The 17,851-nt window shown below is 53.2% G+C and overlaps 1 protein-coding gene and 2 long non-coding RNA genes across 7 annotated transcripts in view; 2 read left to right on the top strand and 1 right to left on the bottom strand.

Moving 5' to 3' along the window:
• Positions 1 to 1,374: 1,374 nt before the first annotated feature.
• Positions 1,375 to 11,292, bottom strand: LOC122707025. 2 transcript variants are annotated; one of them, XR_006344555.1, is made up of 4 exons: positions 11,031 to 11,080; positions 6,037 to 6,108; positions 5,547 to 5,773; positions 1,375 to 1,670 (listed from the first exon to the last, which is right to left on the bottom strand). It is a non-coding gene; the product is annotated as an uncharacterized LOC122707025 (long non-coding RNA). The 2 variants fall into 2 exon arrangements; XR_006344554.1 differs by lacking the exons at positions 5,547 to 5,773; positions 6,037 to 6,108; positions 11,031 to 11,080 and adding an exon at positions 11,156 to 11,292.
• On the top strand, positions 10,006 to 14,413 carry NKX2-1 (NK2 homeobox 1). Of its 3 annotated transcripts, XM_043922663.1 has the most exons (4): positions 10,360 to 10,786; positions 11,223 to 11,367; positions 11,472 to 11,857; positions 12,777 to 14,413. In XM_043922663.1, exons 3-4 carry the CDS (start codon positions 11,485 to 11,487, stop codon positions 13,514 to 13,516), a joined length of 1,113 nt encoding a protein of 370 aa, XP_043778598.1. In that variant the 5' UTR covers positions 10,360 to 10,786; positions 11,223 to 11,367; positions 11,472 to 11,484; the 3' UTR covers positions 13,517 to 14,413. The 3 variants fall into 3 exon arrangements, with proteins under 3 accessions (XP_043778597.1, XP_043778599.1, XP_043778598.1); XM_043922662.1 differs by lacking the exons at positions 10,360 to 10,786; positions 11,223 to 11,367 and adding an exon at positions 10,006 to 10,336; XM_043922664.1 differs by lacking the exon at positions 11,223 to 11,367 and having other exon boundaries at positions 10,359 to 10,786.
• Positions 14,414 to 16,980: 2,567 nt separating this feature from the next.
• The window catches only part of LOC122706767, a 43,865-nt gene continuing 42,994 nt past the window's right edge, over positions 16,981 to 17,851 (top strand). For both annotated transcript variants that reach the window (XR_006344455.1, XR_006344457.1), the window contains exon 1: positions 16,981 to 17,643. This is a non-coding gene — a long non-coding RNA (uncharacterized LOC122706767). The remainder of the gene's footprint in view (positions 17,644 to 17,851) is intronic.

The raw sequence follows: 17,851 nt of genomic DNA, 5'->3' as shown, positions 1-17,851 counted from the left end.
ACCATAGCCTTGACTAGACGGACCTTTGCTGGCAAAGTAATGTCTCTGCTTTTTAATATGCTATCTAGGGTGGTCATAACTTTCCTTCCAAGGAGTAAGCATCTTTTAATTGCATGGCTGCAATCACCATCTGCAGTGATTTTGGAGCCCCCCCCAAAATAAAGTCTGCCACTGTTTCCACTGTTTCCCCATCTATTTGTTATGAAGTGATGGGACCAGATGCCATGATCTTAGTTTTCTGAATGTTGAGCTTTAAGCCAACTTTTTCACTCTCCTCTTTCACTTTCATCAAGAGGCTCTTTAGTTCTTCTTCACTTTCTGCTACAAGGGTGGTGTCATCTGCGTTATCTGAGGTTATTGATATTTCTCCCAGCAATCCTGATTCCAGCTTGTGCTTCTTCCAACCCAGCGTTTCTCATGATATACTCTGCATAGAAGTTAAATAAGCAGGGTGACAATATACAGCCTTGACATACTCCTTTTCCTATTTGGAACCAGTCTGTTGTTCCATGTCCAGTTCTAACTGTTGCTTCCTGACCTGCATATAGGTTTCTCAAGAGGTGGGTCAGGTGGTCTGGTATTCCCACCTCTTTCAGAATTTTCCACAGTTTATTGTGATCCACACAGCCAAAGGCTTTGGCATAGTCAATAAAGCAGAAATAGATGTTTTTCTGGAACTCTCTTGCTTTTTCGATGATCCAGCAGATGTTGGCAATTTGATCTCTGGTTCCTCTGCCTTTTCTAAAACCAGCTTGAACATCTGGAAGTTCACGGTTCACGAATTGCTGAAGCCTGGCTTGGAGAATTTTGAGCATTACTTTACTAGCGTGTGAGATGAGTGCAATTGTACAGTAGTTTGAGCCTTCTTTGGGATTGCCTTTCTTTGGGATTGGAATGAAAACTGACCTTTTCCAGTCCTGTGGCCACTGCTGGGTTTTCCAAATTTGTTGACAAATTGAGTGCAGCACTTTGACAGTGTCATCTTTCAGGATTTGAAATAGCTCAACTGGAATTCCATCACCTCCACTAGCTTTGTTCGTAGTGATGCTGCCTAAAGCCCACTTGACTTCACATTCCAGGATGTCTGGCTCTAGGTGAGTGATCACAGTGACCTCATTTTCCATGTTAAGAAACTGAAAGCATACTGTTAGCAGAATAAAGAAATAATAAAATATGAGAATAAATCATTGAAATGGGAAACACAAAATCAGTATAAGGAAATCAATGAACCCAAGAGTGGAGTCTTTGAGATCAGTAAAATTGATAGACTCTTCAAAAAAGAGAGATGGAGGGAAGACACAAGTTACCAATAACAATAAAAGAGGAGATGACATAACTATAAACCCTACAGATATTAAAAGAACAATAAGGAAATAGCTTATATGAATAATTTTACTTAAGCAACTTATATGAAATGGATACATTCACTGAAAGACACAAACTACCAAACAAAGATCATTCAGGAAGAAATAGGTAATTCGAATATCTGTTTTCATAATACACATGTATAATCTTTCCACAAAGGAAGTTCAGGCCAGATGACTTCACTGGTGATGTCTACCAAACATTCAAGCATTTGAGGATGACATACAAGTTCTTCACAAATTCTTCTGGAAAACTGAAGATGAAGGAGTATTTTTCAACTTGTTCTGTATAGCCAGCCTCTGAAACTAAAAATAGACAAAACTATTACAAGAAAACTATAGATTAATGTGCTCATGAACATAGATACAAAAGTTCTTAAGTAACATTTAACAAATTAAATATAGCAACATATAAAATGGGTAACAAATGATGACCAAGTAGAATTTATCACAGAAAGGCAAGATTGGTTTAACATTCAAAGATCAATTAATGTAATGCAACAGATTAACAGACCAAAAGTGAAAAGTCAAATGGTCTTATCTCAAGAGATACAGTAAAAGCACTGGACAAAATCCAGCATCCATTCCTGACATAAACTCTCCAGCAAATAGGAACAGAAAAGAACTCCTTTAAACTGTTAAATGGCATCTACATACAACCTATGGTTAACATCATGCTCAGTGACAAAAGATGTCATTTTGACATCTCACCCAGCTATTCCACTCCTATGTATTTACCTAAGACAAATGAAAACATCATGTGTAACATAAATGTTTTTAATATCTTTTTTGTAATAGCCCCAAATTGGAAATAACCCAAATGTCCATCCATAGGTGAACAGATAAAGCACATATATCGATATGATTATTACTCAGCAATGATAACAACAACAATAAGCAGTAATAATAAACCAACCTATAGATGCATATAGCAACATTGATGAATCTCAAAATAATTACACTAAGTGAAAAAAGCCAGATAAAAGAGACTGCATACTGTTTGGTTCCATTTATATATAATTCTAGAGAATGATAACTAACCTATAGGGACAGAAAGCCACTAGTCTGCTTGCCTAGTCATCAATATGAGAACAGGGAGGAATAAAAGAGAAGGCTTACTCTAAGAGTCATGAGAAACTTTGGGGGGTGTTATACATGTTTATTATCTTGTCATCATGGTTCCATAGGTGTATACCTACATCAAAACATCTAATTTTACACTGTACACATGTGCAGTTTATTGTATGTTATACCTCATAAAGCTATATAAAATGAATAAGACTGTGAAAAGTTTAGAGATAGTAGAATGTAAAGGGGCAGGTAGTAGGCAGGAAGAAATTAGTCTGGAGACCGAGGCTGGCCTCTGTCCTATGGACAGGTTTGTGGAGTAGGCTCTGGTGCAGTGCTGCGCTAAGTCACTTCAGTCGTGAACAACTCTTTGTGACCGTACAGACTACAGCCCACCAGGCTCTTCTGTTCATGGGATTCTCCAAACAAGAATACTGGAGTGGGTTGCTGTGCCCTTCTCCAGGGGAGCTTCCCAACCCAGGGATGGAACCCATATCTCATGTCTCCTGCATTGGCCTGTTGGTTCGTTACCACTGGCACCACCTGGGAAGCCCATGAGTAGCAGAGAGGGCTTAAGCAGACTAGAGGGAGCCTGATGGTAGAGACAAGAGCTCAGTGATTTGGCAGCAGATGATGGACCCTGTTGAGGAAGGCAGTAAAAGAGAAGAACTGGTAATGAAGAAGTGGGGCTGGATCTGAGAGACAATTCAGATATGGAATTGATGTAGCTTTAGGACCAAGTGGATAAGGAAGAGGAAAAGGTACATAGTCGGATATCTGGCTTGGAAGCTGCTTTAGACTGAATTTTGTTCCTCTAAATTCACATGTTGAAGCACTGACCTTTGATGTGACTACATCTAGAGATAGGGTATTTAGGAGGTAATTAATGTTAAATATGTTAACTAAGGTGGGACCCTGACCCCATAGAACTATAGCCTTCTAAGATGAGGAGTAAATGGAAATCTCTCTCCACCATGTGAGGACCTGGTGGGAAGGAACTGGATGTAAGCCAGGAAGAGTCTTCCCCTGAAAGTGAACTCTGCAGAACCTTGATCTTGAACTTTCCAGCTTCCAGAACTGTGAGGAAATTAATTTCTGTTATTGAAGCCAGTCAGTCTATGGTATTTGTTATGGCAGCCCAAGAAGACTAACACAAGCTTTGGGGGGTTTGTGAGCTTGGAGGGGGGGGGCGGTGCAGATATGTTCATACTGCTCACCTAAACCAAGAATGCAGAATGTGAAGCAAGTTGGCACAGTTATGAGTTCAGACTGAGATATGTATTCACATAAGGACATAAACCATTTAAGATATAGGCCTGAAGCTCTGGAGAGAGATTGGCTAGAGGTACATATTAAGGATGGGCTTCTCAGGTGGAGCCAGTGGTAAAGAATCCACCTGTCAATGCAGGAGACCTAAGAGACATGGGCTCGATCCCTGGGTTGGGAAGATCCTCTGGAGGAGGGTACAGAAACCCACTCCAGTATTCTTGCCTGGAGAGCCCCATGGACAGAGTCTGGTGGGCTACAGTCCATTGGGTCACAAACAGTAGGACATAACTGAGGCAACTTAGCACGTAGCATGTACATATTTGGGAACCGTCAGCAATCGGTGGCAGTTGAAACCATGAGATGGGTATACAGTATGAGCAGAAAGTCCAACAAGGGAGAGGGAATGGCCAGAGACAGAGGACGATAACAATGACTGAGTGGTGACTCTAAAGCCAATGAGATAATTTTGAAGAGAGTTAACAGTAACAAATGCTGCAGCACATGGGACATATTTCTGGGGACATGTTAAGTGTCTGGCATGGCCCTTTTAAAATCAAAGACCCTACAGTCTGGCTGAAAAAGAGAATACAAATGCATATGAAACAATTATGAAATCATTCAACTAGGGTAAATTGTCTTAGTGTAACAGAGAAGTGCAATAAAGGTTCATCCATTTAGTCTACCAGGATGTTGAGCTCCTACTGTGTATCTGGCTTTAGCCAGTAGGCAATTGGGCTTTTTATTAATAAAAAGAAGGGCAGGACTGAGTTACAGAGGTGTGAATAATGATACTCTGGATAAATGGAAAAAATGAAAGCAGAGTAATTTAGGTACATAGGGAGTGATGGAGAGGATCCAGTCTTAACAAGAGTCCAAGGAGAGGAGAATAATAGGGGAGAAAGCCTGGCTAGCTGTTTGTGTCAGAGATTAGAAGGTTGGGGAGGGGAAGCGCCCACCCTAGTATAGGGTATTCTTGCTCCAGTATTTTTTAGGCCCTAAGCACCTGTTGCAGTATATTAAGCTGCAACAGTTAGTAGGACCACTGCTTTCTACAGGTTTCAGACATGCAGAAACTTCAAGCCTCTTCACTGGCCACCAAATATGTGTCCAGCTGCCGTCGTGCATGGAGGGGGAGTTTTCATAACGAGCTTCCCAGGCAAAACTTAACAAGAGGAGGGCTTTTTGTATCAAAGCGCCTTCCATGATCCTTTCAAGCACTGGGTGCATTGAGGCTGGGTGATTCCAAGGGTCGTTTTTAACCTACATTGCAACGGCTTTGGCAACCAGACATATGGTCAGATAGATAATACTGTGAATAGTAAGGTAGACAAATTCGTAGCGGACGAACCACTATCAGTCTCTGGACACGACCAGTCAGTCTTGTTGGGCGGAACTATCCACAGTAACAAAGCATCCCCAGTGACAAAGCGTCCCCAGGACAGCCCTGAGGATACAGTTCTCCCGATGGACGGAAGAGGGCGCTGCGGATCGTCTCGGTTTGCTACCGTCAGAGACAGACCTAGAGTCCTGGGGCGCGAAGGGGAAGCCCGCGTGGTCAGGTCCCGGAAAAACCCCGGGATGCAGACGTCTCCCCGAGAGCGCCTGGGGTTGGTGCTTCGGCTCCCCGAAACTGCCTGAGCCAAGTGTTGGGGGCGGGGAAATGGTGGGAAGTTGGAGAGGAGAAAGGACCAGAGAAAGGAACCCCAGCGCTACTGGTGACTCCGCGGGAAACGCGAAAGCCCAAAGCCCACTGGAGCACACCGCTGGGGCTGCGGTTTGTTTGGGAGACAGAAGGTGGAAAAGGCTGCGGGTTTCGGCCATCTAAAGCTGACTGCGGCTGCATACCGAGCCTGGGGGCGAATCAGCGGTGCCGCCACGAGGATCCTTCCCAAATGTCTTTCTGGTCTCAAGTCTCCGCAGCAACTGCAAAACTTTCCTTCGAGCTGCCCGCGCCCCAGAGCGAGTCCGCGAGTGTCCCTCTCCCTTTTAAGGGAAGCTTAGTAGGGGGCTTCCCGTGTCGGTCCAGAATGTAGTGGGATCACCACCATCCTCTCTCTCGCCTGTTCCGAGGCCTTTAAAGAGTAACGAAGAAATGGGAAGAAATGGGAAGAAACGGAAGCCGCTTCGATGTGGAGCTCAGGTTCACTCCTGAGTGCACTCCTCCGCGCCCTGCATCGGCTTTGCGGAGTGTCCAAGCAGCTGCAGGCCCGCGCCCCCCACATCCCACCTACAGCATCTCGGTTATCCTCCGTTCAAAGGGTGCTGCTAGCGCTGGGACCGCCCCCCCCTCCCCCATCCCACGCTTTGTAAACCAGACCCCAAATTCTCTCCTTACCCCAGACTCCTTCCCGCCAGGGGGCGCCCCCGGAGTTAGTGGAGAGGTTAGGGGCCCTGACGTAAGTTGAATCTAGGATTGAATAGGAACATAGGAGGGTTTCAAGACCACTGGTGTCGACTTCAGGAGGGCCAGACCTGACAGGAGAGGTTTCTCTGACACCAAAGACCTGAGGGTGGGAGTCTCCTGGTCTCCTGGCAGGTGCTGGCCTTCACAGGCGCAAACTCGCCCCCCATTCCCACCCCAGAAGGCCAAGTGGTGTGCAGGGAAGGGCTGCACGGGAACCTCGCCGGGACGTCCAAGGGTCATCCACCTCCTCTCTCCTGCCCTCACGACCTGCCCAAAGGCCACGGTTGAAGAGAGTAGGAAGGCTCCCCTCAAAGACCCTAGATGGTCAAGGAGAGATGGAGAGCAATAGAGAAATCTCCAGATTTCTCCTTCTCCCCACGTCTGCGAAATCCTCCTGCGGAAAGCCGCCAGACTGCCGCGCCCTGGGGCTTTGCGCAGATTCTCCAGAGGTTCTCGATTGTGGTGCCTGGGGAAAGGGGGCTGAGGGGCCCTGTGAGATCCCTCAGGGAGAGGAAGACGCCCCCCCCCCCCGCCCCAGGGGGCCCCCGATCCTCCCTCGGTTCCTCGCACCTCCGAGTTGGAGACCAGCGACCCCCAGCGCTCGGCTGCGTTCCTCCTTTCTGCTCCCTGGGCGGGGTTGCCTCGACGGCACCCGGAACCCAGCTCAGCCTGGCTCGGGAGTCTGCGCCTGGCTAAGGAAGACTCGCCCGCCTCGGGTCTGGGCTCGGGAGCAGACGAGGGGTCGAGAGCTTCATGCCAAGAGACTGTTCCTAGAAACCCAAGGCTTAGAACCAGAAGTAATAACCCCTTCCGTGTGCTAGCGAGTTTTACAGTTCACAGACTCACGTGCATGCCTAGCACAACCTGAGAGCTACATCGGACAGGTTATGACCATTTTTGCAGCCCAGGAACCAGGTGCTAAAATGCTTTATTTCCTTAATTCAACATTTTTTGAGGCACTGAAGGACTGGAGGATAAATAAAGCAAGGACTTGCCCTTGGGGGAGGGGGAGCTGCAAACAACACCCTAGCATATTTTGGCCTTGAGGGTTAAGGCTCCAGACGTCCACAAGAGCCATACCACCTGGCTGGAAAGTGGCAAAACGGGCTGGAACCAGGACTTCTGAGTTTATATTCCAGAGCTTTGCCCACGCCCCTGAGCGCTTCAAGATCGGGAAATGGTGCAGACACACGCACACAAACCTTCCTTACAACCCTGTCTATCTCAGTGGAAGCCAGAAGTAGTATTTGTCACAAAGGAGCTACATATTATTTGAGGGATTTGTTAATTTGTAAGCTCGTGTAGGTAGGAACCGCATCTAGCTGATTTAAGGCTGAATTTTCCAAAGTAGCAGGGAGCCTGGGACAGAGCTCACTATTTATTTGTTGAATGAATCACAAATTGCAGTAACTCCGGGCAAAATAATCCGGAATAAGCCCGACCAAGAAAGAGGGTCGCTTTCTGCCCTAGGGAAAGCCGGAAGGACCATGAAGGAAATTAGAAAACTGGGGGAGGGGAGAAAATAGGCGTTCCTATTTCATCATCCCCAACCTGGTGAGAGCTGTAGAGCCGGTGTTAGCCTTCTGTATGAGCCCTCTGTCCTAACTTCTCAAAGAACTGGTACACGAGGGAAAGAAGGGCGTTTCTCTTCGGCCGGGCGGGTGGTGAGCAAAGACCGAAGGCGATTTCGCGAGTCCCCGGCCCGGCCTGGGCCTGCACCCACAGAGCTCCTAGATCCCGGTCTGAGCCGCAGGCCGCAAAGCAGAGCGTGGTGAAGATTGAGGCGGATACCGGCGGCCGCCCCAGGGAAAACTTGAGAGGCCTGAGATCCGCCTTGCTCTGAGCCTGCCCCACCGCCCCACCTTGGCTGAAAGATAAGGGAAGATGCGCGGGCCCTACATGGTGAACTCGGGTTCCCAAGTATCCCCTAAACAAACTGCTGGCGTAACTGCGGTCTGCCCGGTTTGAGATGAGTCGGGGGAGTGGGGAGGCCGGCTAAAAGAGAACCCTCTGGTCAGAAAGAGGCGTTGGGGCCAGGTGAGGGACTCTCTTTCACTTGGACCAGCAGGGAGATAAGGATATCCGCCTTTTCCCCACAAGACGGCTTATTATTGGCAGCGAAGCGCATCTGAAAGGTGCGGAGCTGTGTGTGTGTGTGTGTGTGTAGGGGCAGAAGAGGCAGGTGCCTCAAGATGCTGCGATGGCCCAGGCCAAGTCCAGACGAGATCTGGAGCTAGCGCGCGCAGCACAATCTCGGCTGCGGCGGGGAGGAGGGGGGAGCAGGGACCCTTACCCTCCACTCCCTCCCTCGAGCCCCCGCTCCCGCTCAGCGCCCTAACCCAACGCCTGCCAGCTACCTACAAGGTAGCTTTCCCCACAGTAAGCTTGAGGTGGGGGCGGGGAGCTGTCAGCCACGTGCCTGCCTCGGAGCTGAAAGCTGCGAGGCTACGAATGCGGAGGAGGCATGGCTCAAGGACTGCGGAAGATTCACCCAGCTAGTACTTTCATGTGCCCTATCTTACCTGGATCTTACAAAAACCTGGTGAAGAATGACCTCCATTTCTAAATGGCATTGAAACCGGGAGAGACTACAACGTTCTACACCTAGTGTTTCTTACATTTAGTAATAATATAAAATAATGGAGAGGGAGGAGAGAAGACTCGAGACTCGGAGACCCATCCCACCTTGGCATAAAGACCCTAGTTGAGGCGCAGGCCCAGGGCTGGGGTCTGGCCTGCACACAAGACCTATATTCAGTTTTGTCTGCTCCCTACAGTGTTTTCCTCTGTCCTTTCACTTGGACCCAGAGTCATCCTCTTCCCTCCTCGCCTAAGTAGGCATCACTTTGGCCAAGGCGCCCTCGATGGGAGTCTGAGTCCTTCTTGAGAGCGCCCCCCAGAGAAGTCTCTTGGAGGGGAGCGCAATGAGCTGACCTGGCACCCGACTTTCGCAGCACAACTGAGGAGTGCTGTCTGGACCCTCAGATTCCTGCTTGCCTGCCCCAAAGTGGCCAAGGGGGCTGGGAAACATGGCCCTGTGCTGTAGGCAGGAGATGGGGTGCCCTGAGCTTTCTCTCCCCTGTTAAGGAATATAGGTGGCAAGGAAACAATGTTAGCATGTAAATTGGCTTTGTATTGAGGGAGTGCAGTTCTCAAGGGGAAGATTGAAATCTTGAAATGAGCCAATAAACAAGTTTCCTTAGTATAATCACTATTAATGGAAAAGGCATCTAACCTGCTGAATTAAATCGTTCAAAAGCGCCTTTTCATCATCAGGAGCTCCTCTACAAGGAAGGGAAAGAAAATATGAAAACAGAAACCCAAATCGAGAAGCCTCCTTAACCGGCCCCCGCAGTGTCTTGGCGGCCCCTGCCCGACCAGGGAGCGCTCCGCCCTCCCAACCCCTAGCGCGAAGGAGGCTGAAACAGCCAAAGAGAAAAGAGTAAAAATAAAACGTTTAAAATCCAAGAGGAAAAGTCGGAGCGGGTCTCAGGATCTGCTCGGCGGAGGGCTTGGCTCCGTGGTCCACTCCGCTGGAGGCCAGGGCCTGGCCGGAGCCTCGCGGCGGATGCCTCCGGCCCGCCCGCCCGCTCGGAAAGCGCAGCCTACAGCTCCTCCTCTCCAGGCGCCCAAGGACCCTCAAGGCGCGGGGTTCACACTTGAAGCCTGGGAACGCGCAGAGAGGAAACCCACTTCCTCCTAAGCAGTTTCTTGCTAGCCGGCTGAGAGGCGCCCAATTGAAACAGAATGATCCTCATCTACTAATATCCAGCGTGGCCACAAAGCGACTGGCCATTTACGCCGCCACTTTAAACAAAGATATTTGGTTATTCCCGGGAAGCAAGTGCACTTTTGCATGACTGAGCTCCGGGTGGAGGGAAGCCTCAGCCCTGCCTCCCGCCCGCGGGGCTGCTCACGCCTGGGGATTCGCCCCCTCCCGGCCGGCTCGTCCAGCCGGGTTCAGGCTCCGTCCCAGCCGGCAACAGGCGAGCTGACTCTCACGCCGCTCCCTCCCCGAGGCCTCCCTGAAGCATCTGAGGGGGGAAAACTATGTGACCCCGGGCTGGGGTGCGGGGCTGTGATGTCCTCGGAAAGTCAGCTCCCGTCCCAGACCTGCCCGTGTCTGGGCGATGGGCGAGGGTCGGGGACACCAGGTTTGTTCGAGGTGGAGCAACTTCAGCGATGTCCCTTCGCATGAATTCCCGCAGCTTCTCAGCTCGGGCGGCCAGTGGTGGGTCCTTGCCTTAGCTGGGGGTGGGGGTGGGGAAGCATAGCCGCGTGGGGGTTGAGGGGGCGGGGTGGGCATGAGGCCGAAGGCCCTGGGCCTCTGAGAAGACCCTGAGCTGGGGAGAAGGGGGGGCGCGGGGATCTGGGACAGCCTCTCGGCGGCAGCCGATCCCCCCCTAGCTCAGCGCCCCCTCCGCCCGCTGGGATTCTCTCTCGGGTAGGGGGGAAAGGGGGCGGGGAGCAGAGGTGTCCTTCTGACGGCGGCAGAAGAGGCAGACAGACTGACAGACAAGCAGACCAACAGTGCGGCCCCGGGGTGCGGCCCCTGACTCCCGAGCTTCCTTGGTGGCGACTGGGGCTCGGCGCCGCGAAGCCAGATGTGGTCCGGAGGCAGTGGGAAGGCGCGGGGCTGGGAGGCCGCGGCGGGAGGGAGGAGCGGCCCCGGCAGGCTCAGGTGAAACCCCCACCCCGTCCTCGGCCCATTCCCTGTCCCCGCCCCGGGAGCCCCGACCGAATGGGAAAGTGGTTCACTTTGTAACTCCGCAAGTTGGTTGCAAAGCAGCATTCACCTTCCTTCCTCCCCAGCAGCCCTCCTCCTCCTCGGCTAGTCCCCATCCCACCTCTCGCCCTCCCCTCTCTCGGTTCCCTCCTCCTTTTCCTCCCCCCCTCCGCACCCCCCCTCCCGCGCGCCAGCGTACCCCACAAAAATGAGGGTAGGGGGTCCGGGGGAGAAATGCTTTGGGTCGCGTCTCTGCCTCTCTGTCTCTCTCTCTCCCTCTTTGAGACCTAAAAATCCTGACAAGTGAAACTTAAAGGTGTTTACCTTGTCATCAGCATGTAAGCTAATTATCTCGGGCAAGATGTAGGCTTCTATTGTCTTGTTGCTTTAGCGCTTACGCCCCGCCTCTGGTGGCTGCCTAAAACCTGGCGCCGGGCTAAAACAAACGCGAGGCAGCCCCCGAGCCTCCACTCAAGCCAATTAAGGCGGACTCGGTCCACTCGGTTACGTGTACATCCAACAAGATCGGCGTTAAGGTAACACCAGAATATTTGGCAAAGGGAGAAAAAAAAAAAAAAAAGCAGCGAGGCTTCGCCTTCCCCCTCTCCCTTTTTTTTCCTCCTCTTCCTTCCTCCTCCAGCCGCCGCCGAATCATGTCGATGAGTCCAAAGCACACGACTCCGTTCTCAGTGTCTGACATCTTGAGTCCCCTGGAGGAAAGCTACAAGAAAGTGGGCATGGAGGGCGGCGGCCTCGGGGCTCCGCTGGCGGCTTACAGGCAGGGCCAGGCGGCACCGCCGGCCGCGGCCATGCAGCAGCACGCCGTGGGGCACCACGGCGCAGTCACCGCCGCCTACCACATGACGGCGGCGGGGGTGCCCCAGCTCTCGCACTCCGCCGTGGGGGGCTACTGCAACGGCAACCTGGGCAACATGAGCGAGCTGCCGCCGTACCAGGACACCATGCGGAACAGCGCCTCGGGCCCCGGATGGTACGGCGCCAACCCAGACCCGCGCTTCCCCGCCAGTAAGTGAGGCCGCCCCACTGCGGGGCCGCGGGTTGAGCGCAGGAGGCGCGGGGAAGACCTGCCGGGAAGGCGCGGCGCCTGCCGGCTGCGCGCTGGGCATCAGGGGTGGGCGGCCGGGCAGTGGCGCCAAGGAGTCGGGTGTAGGAGCTGGGGAGTCTGCCCTGGTTGAGCTGAGGGGTCCAAGAAGAGGGACTCGGTAGCCCTGGGGTCCTGAGGGCAGGAGCTGGTATTTGGCGTTTGCCAGATGCGGCCAACTGGCCGCTCTGCTCCGACGCGGGAGAGCGCGGAGACAGGCGTCCCCCCCAGCTAAGAGAACCGGGATGAGCAGAGCTTGGAGAGGCGCGGCCTGGCCGGGAGGGAGGGTGCCCTGCTGGGACGCGCTCAGGCCCGGGGCCTGGCCCACTCTCCAGGCTAGGCAGGTGGGAGGGCGCGCGGCTCCAGGCGGGATTCTAAATGGGCAGAGCCAGTGCCCTCACCGGGCTGACAGGAAACAGTGGCCAAGGCATAAAGAGTCTGGGGTCTCAATCTTTCAAAAGTGAACACCTCCCTCTCCCAAGCTCCCCAAGCTGGGGGTCTACCGTTAGACCCCAGCTCCGGACCTGAGCCCAGTTTGCTGCCGGCTAACCCCACGAATCCGGAAAGGAACGGGGAAGGCTTTCTCCGCTCTGCTTTTTTGGGTAAAGCACCGAGACTGAGGGAGGTAGCCGGGGTTGAGGCGGGGAGCTCTCCAGTAAACCTCCTCGACGGCGCGGCCTCGAGGCAGGCGCCGGCGACCGCCGCGGCTGGGCCTCTCAGGGTGGAGGCGACCTAGGTGAGAAGGGCACCGTCGGGGCGGGCCGGGCTGGCCAAGGGCGCAGGCGGCAGAGGGGGTCTGGCCCGGCCCGGCCCCTGCCGACGCTATGCGTTTGTCGCTTACAGTCTCCCGCTTCATGGGCCCGGCGAGCGGCATGAACATGAGCGGCATGGGCGGCCTGGGCTCTCTGGGGGACGTGAGCAAGAACATGGCCCCGCTGCCAAGCGCACCGCGCCGGAAGCGCCGGGTGCTCTTCTCCCAGGCGCAGGTGTATGAGCTGGAGCGACGCTTCAAGCAACAGAAGTACCTGTCCGCGCCGGAGCGCGAGCACCTGGCCAGCATGATCCACCTGACGCCCACGCAGGTCAAGATCTGGTTCCAGAACCACCGCTACAAGATGAAGCGCCAAGCCAAGGACAAGGCGGCCCAGCAGCAACTGCAGCAGGACAGCGGCGGCGGCGGCGGGGGCGCGGGGTGCCAGCAGCAGCAGCAGCAAGCGCAGCAGCAGTCCCCGCGCCGCGTGGCCGTGCCGGTCCTGGTGAAAGACGGCAAACCCTGCCAGGCGGGCGCCCCCGCGCCGGGCGCCGCCAGCCTGCAAGGCCACGCGCAGCAGCAGGCGCAGCAGCAGGCGCAGGCCGCTCAGGCGGCCGCGGCAGCCATCTCAGTGGGCAGCGGTGGCCCCGGCCTGGGTGCCCACCCGGGCCACCAGCCGGGCAGCGCGGGCCAGTCTCCGGACCTGGCGCACCACGCCGCCAGCCCCGCGGCGCTGCAGGGCCAGGTCTCCAGTCTGCCCCACCTGAACTCCTCGGGCTCGGACTACGGCACCATGTCGTGCTCCACCTTGCTATACGGTCGGACCTGGTGAGAGCACGCCGGGCCGGCCTAGCCCAGCGCTCTGCCTCATCGCTTCCCCTCCTGCCCGGTCACACACCACCAACCAGCCGCTATACCCCGCGCTTCGACTTTTCTTAAGAACCTGTCCCGTTGAGACCAACGGAAAAAACACAAAGACCAAACTGCTGGACGTCTTTCTTTTCTTTCCTTTTTTTTTCTAAAATGTGCAGGATTTTTTTTTTTTTTTTAAGAAAATAAAACAACCAAGCGAATCCAATTCTTCTAAGGAGTCTTTAAACAGAGAAGGACATAACAAGAACCGCTTTGGGGGTGTCTTTGGGGTGATTCAAATGGGTTTCCCACGCTCGGGCGGGATGTAGTTTGGAGACGGCTCTACGCTGACATGGCTCTGGACACTTAAGATCGAAATCTTCACTCTGGGTACACCGTGCCAGGAAAGTGGACTCGCTTGTAAATACCGGGATTTCTTTGAAGGGGCGACAGGGGGCTGGGGAAAGGAAAAGACGGAACCCACTTGCCACTGACACAAAGGAAATGCCCCCTCCTGCCCCCTCTGGCCACCCAGGCTCAGCTGAGACCGGCCCTGGTTAAAATCGTTTTATGTTTGATGTGAACTTGTAGTTGTAAAACGCTGTCAAAAGTTGGACTAAACACTTAGTTTTTAGTAATCTGTACATTTTGTTGTAAAAAGCAAAAACAAGAAAACCAGTCCCCGTCCCCATCCCCAGCCCATCATATTTTTTATGGGCCAAGACAAATCTGTGTATATTATTTGGCAGTTTGGTATTTGCAGCGTCAGTCTTTTTCTGTTGTAACTTATGTAGATATCTGGCTTAAATATAGTTCCTAAGAGGCTTCTAATAAATTATACAAATTAAAAGGATTCTTTTTCTGATTAAAAACCCCATCTTTTGTTTGGTTTTGATTTGGCTTTAAATGGCATTTTTTGGTAGTAGGGGGAGTGGCTCAGCATTGGCCTGACAGGATTCGAATTGTGTGGGGGCTCAAAGGATCCTGAACCAGTGAAGGAGGCTGAGACCAGAGTCTTTGCCCCACGGGAAGAGAGAGTTTTGTTCTGCTTCTGAATTAAGTCGAACCAAACCTTGAGCAGTCTTGGGATTCGGCAATAGAGAGTAGAAAAGCTAAACTACTTCCACCAGGAGGAAAAAGAAAGAGAAAGACACCAAAGGACTAGTTTTCAAAGCCAGACTTCTGTGTCTTAAAACCACAGAAGTATCTACTGTGGTCTTATACAGCTGAGCCAACCTTTTAAAACAGTTGACCTTGGACATTCCATTTTTAAAGAATCCTGAATAAACAATTATTTTTATAGACGGATCATCCCTGTAGGTTTCAACATTAATTCTTTATTTCTAATCCTTGGCAGAGCCTCCTTGGGACTAGGATGTGGTGGGAGATTGTTTTTGAGAAAGTGGGGAAGTCGTGGGTTTCGTCTCTGCTCTAAAACAGTTATTCCCCCACACAGGCTGCGCAGCGGCTTCTCGTAGCTTTTGTGGCCCGGGAAGGTGTCTGACTGGGCTGCTGGCCTTGGGAACACCCCTGGCAGGGCTTTCTGCTCTTTGTTCCAAGATTTTCATCTCTGGGCTCCTGGCCTCCTAAACCTGTGTAGCAAGGAATCTTTCTCCTATTCCCAACTCTCCACTTCTCCCCCATCACATCCCCTCTCAACATCCACCCTGGGAAGGAAAAAAAAATCTTTGACCTCTCTTGCTACCTCTAATTTCTCAGTCTCTTTGGTACCCTGATGTAGCTGTTGGGGAACTCTTAGTTGCTCTGGGGAGGGGAAGAAGAAAGAGAGGTGTAGACAGAAGTCGTAGTCCCTAGGTAATCTGTTGCTCCTTCTGTGTCATCTCTGATGTACCTACAGGAAAAGTGACTGAGTGCACTGTGGACAGAGCCCCTCCCAGCACTTTTCTCTAGGTCTGAAAGTATTTGAATGGGGGGGGGGGGTGTGTGATCCTATTTGGCACGTACTCATTTATCGCCTAGAATTTCAACTTTCTTTTTTCCTGTCTCGCCTGCCTCTACCTTTTCTTCCTCTTTTTTTTCAGCTCATTCTGATTCCATCTCTGTCTTCCTGAATCGCCACCCTCAAGCCCCAGGAACTTGTAAGGAAAATGGGGGGGGGGGCGCGCTTGCTAGCACCAGAAGTCTTTTCTGTTGACTTTCTGGGGACTCTTTTCTCGTGGTGCCCTAACTGTGGACCAGGAGGGCTTTCTCTCTCGTGTCTGACTGCTGAGATACTGTTTTCAGTATCTAGAAGAGACTCAGAGATTTCAAGAGGGTGACTGGTTGGATCTACAGGGTGTGCTGGTTGGGAGAATTCTCAGGAGGCCTCACATTTTGGAAAACAAAGGAAAATCTGGAAAGGTTGAACACTGGTGTTGGAATGGGCAGCAGTAGCCCCCGGGGCAGTTTGTGAAGGTGGTTAAATCACCCAGGTCAGACCCGGCCGGGCAGGGAAGATGTTACAGCTAAGGTCTGAATTCTGTGGGGTGGGAGCTTACGCTCGACCTGCCCCCACGCCCAATACACGAGCGTGGAAGGGGCCTGGCGGGCGCTCAGCGGGGCTGCCCACCCCACCCCAACTGGCTGCGGAGCGGGCCACTGAGATTCACAATTCTAGTGAGCTATGGCACTCAGTCTGATCACCCTTGCCCTGGGTGGAGTTACTACCGAATATGTTCTTTCCCCTCCCCGCCCCCCTGCCGTCTAGAGCTGGCTTAATTTGGAAGTCTGTTTACTGGTCCCGGGAAAGGGGCGAACGGAGCCGTGTCTGCAGACAGGACCGAGACGAACAGGGCCTTGGCCGCTTCTCTCCGTCGGTCACGCGGGGTCCACTCCGTTTCTGACCGCGAGACTGCTGTAGCTGCAGGAAGCGGCCCTGGAAGGCAATCTGAAGAGTCTCGATAGGGAAATGGGTGAGCGCTGGGCTCAGTAAAACACCAAAGACTGGAGATCCACTTTACCCGCACACCCTGCCAGCCTCTTCGATCTTTTGTCCTCTTCAGTCATGGACCTCCCCTAAGTCTGCAGCATCTCTGGCCCGGGGAGCTTCTGGTCTCTGCTAAGAAGAACTCAGCTTTCTGGGGATGTCCCTAATGGGGAAACTTCCCCACGCGTGGGGGCCGCGCAGTTTGCCCCCAGATCCAGGAGGAGCTGAGCGCTGCCACCTAAGCACCCCATCCATCCCGAGGTCCCGACGGCTGCTGCGGGAAATGGGGGAGATTTTTGCAGACGGCATCCCACCCCCCTTCCTCCTGTTCCCCACCCCCAACCCCGCCATGTAAACACGAGGACTTTCTGGAGAGTCTTGGAGAGCGGCTCTAGTGGCTTCAGGGCCTGAAACCCCAGGCCTGGCTTGTTTGATGTTTAGCATCCCAAAGCGACTCCCCCACCCCCGCCCCAGCCTGGGAGCCCGGAGTTGTGGGTCGGAGAGGCAGGAAAGCAACCCTCTCAGCTGGCCTGGCCGGGCTTGGGGGCGGCGTGAAGATTGGGACAGAGATCCTCTGAGCAGGAAAGAAGGGGGAGGCCGGCCTGCCGCCACCCCGCAACAGGGACACAAGCGGGTACAGCTGGAGTGCTCCAGGCCCAGAAGGCGGGAGGGGGCAGGGAATGCGTCAGCAGCCCGGACAGAGGCTCTGGGACCCGGGCCGGGTCGGTGGGAAGTAACTCGAGGGCCCAGGAGTGAAATCAGAGCCAGGCCGGAGCCGACTCCGCAAGAAACGCTCCCTAACTCCTGGAGGCGGGGGAGGCCCCGCGCGCTCCACTTCCAAGGGCTTCGCCGGAGGCAGTTCTTCTTCCCACTGCTTAAGGGCTTGGCCTTTCTAAGGGCAAGACTGGCTCGGGAGCCTTCCAAGGGATTTGAAATCCTCCCGGGGCGGGGACAGGCCTAGGGCTCGGCACTGGGGTGTCCGATTTTGAGACGCCAGGGAAGAAGCCTCAGACGTTAGAGGCCGCACACTCTCAGAGCGCGCTTGCGGGCGTCTGGGCGCGGATGAGCGGCCTTCTCCAGTCGCGAGTGCACAAAAGGTAGCGCCGAGTCTCTTCTCAGGCGACCCGAGCTAAGAGGAGAGGAGAGCGGGGTTTTCTGACTTCCAACTCAATAGGGACCAGGTAAGGTCAATGCTTTCTCTATTATGGCTTTATCTTAAAAGCGGGTCAATTTAAGATAAGGAGGTGGGGGGGATCCAGGATCTGTGTGAACCTTGCTGATAAAGACTGACCCCTTTCCTGAACTAAAAGCAAGCCAGGCAGACATTCATTTTCTATAAACAAGAGAGTTGTGGGAAGCTGCCTTGAATTCTGATCTGATGCCACCAGT

The sequence above is a fragment of the Cervus elaphus genome, chromosome 13, assembly GCF_910594005.1.
Source record: "Cervus elaphus chromosome 13, mCerEla1.1, whole genome shotgun sequence".
NCBI classification, from domain to species: domain Eukaryota; kingdom Metazoa; phylum Chordata; class Mammalia; order Artiodactyla; family Cervidae; genus Cervus; species Cervus elaphus.
Note: the sequence above shows the minus strand (reverse complement) of the source record. Positions and strands in the feature narration are given on the sequence as shown.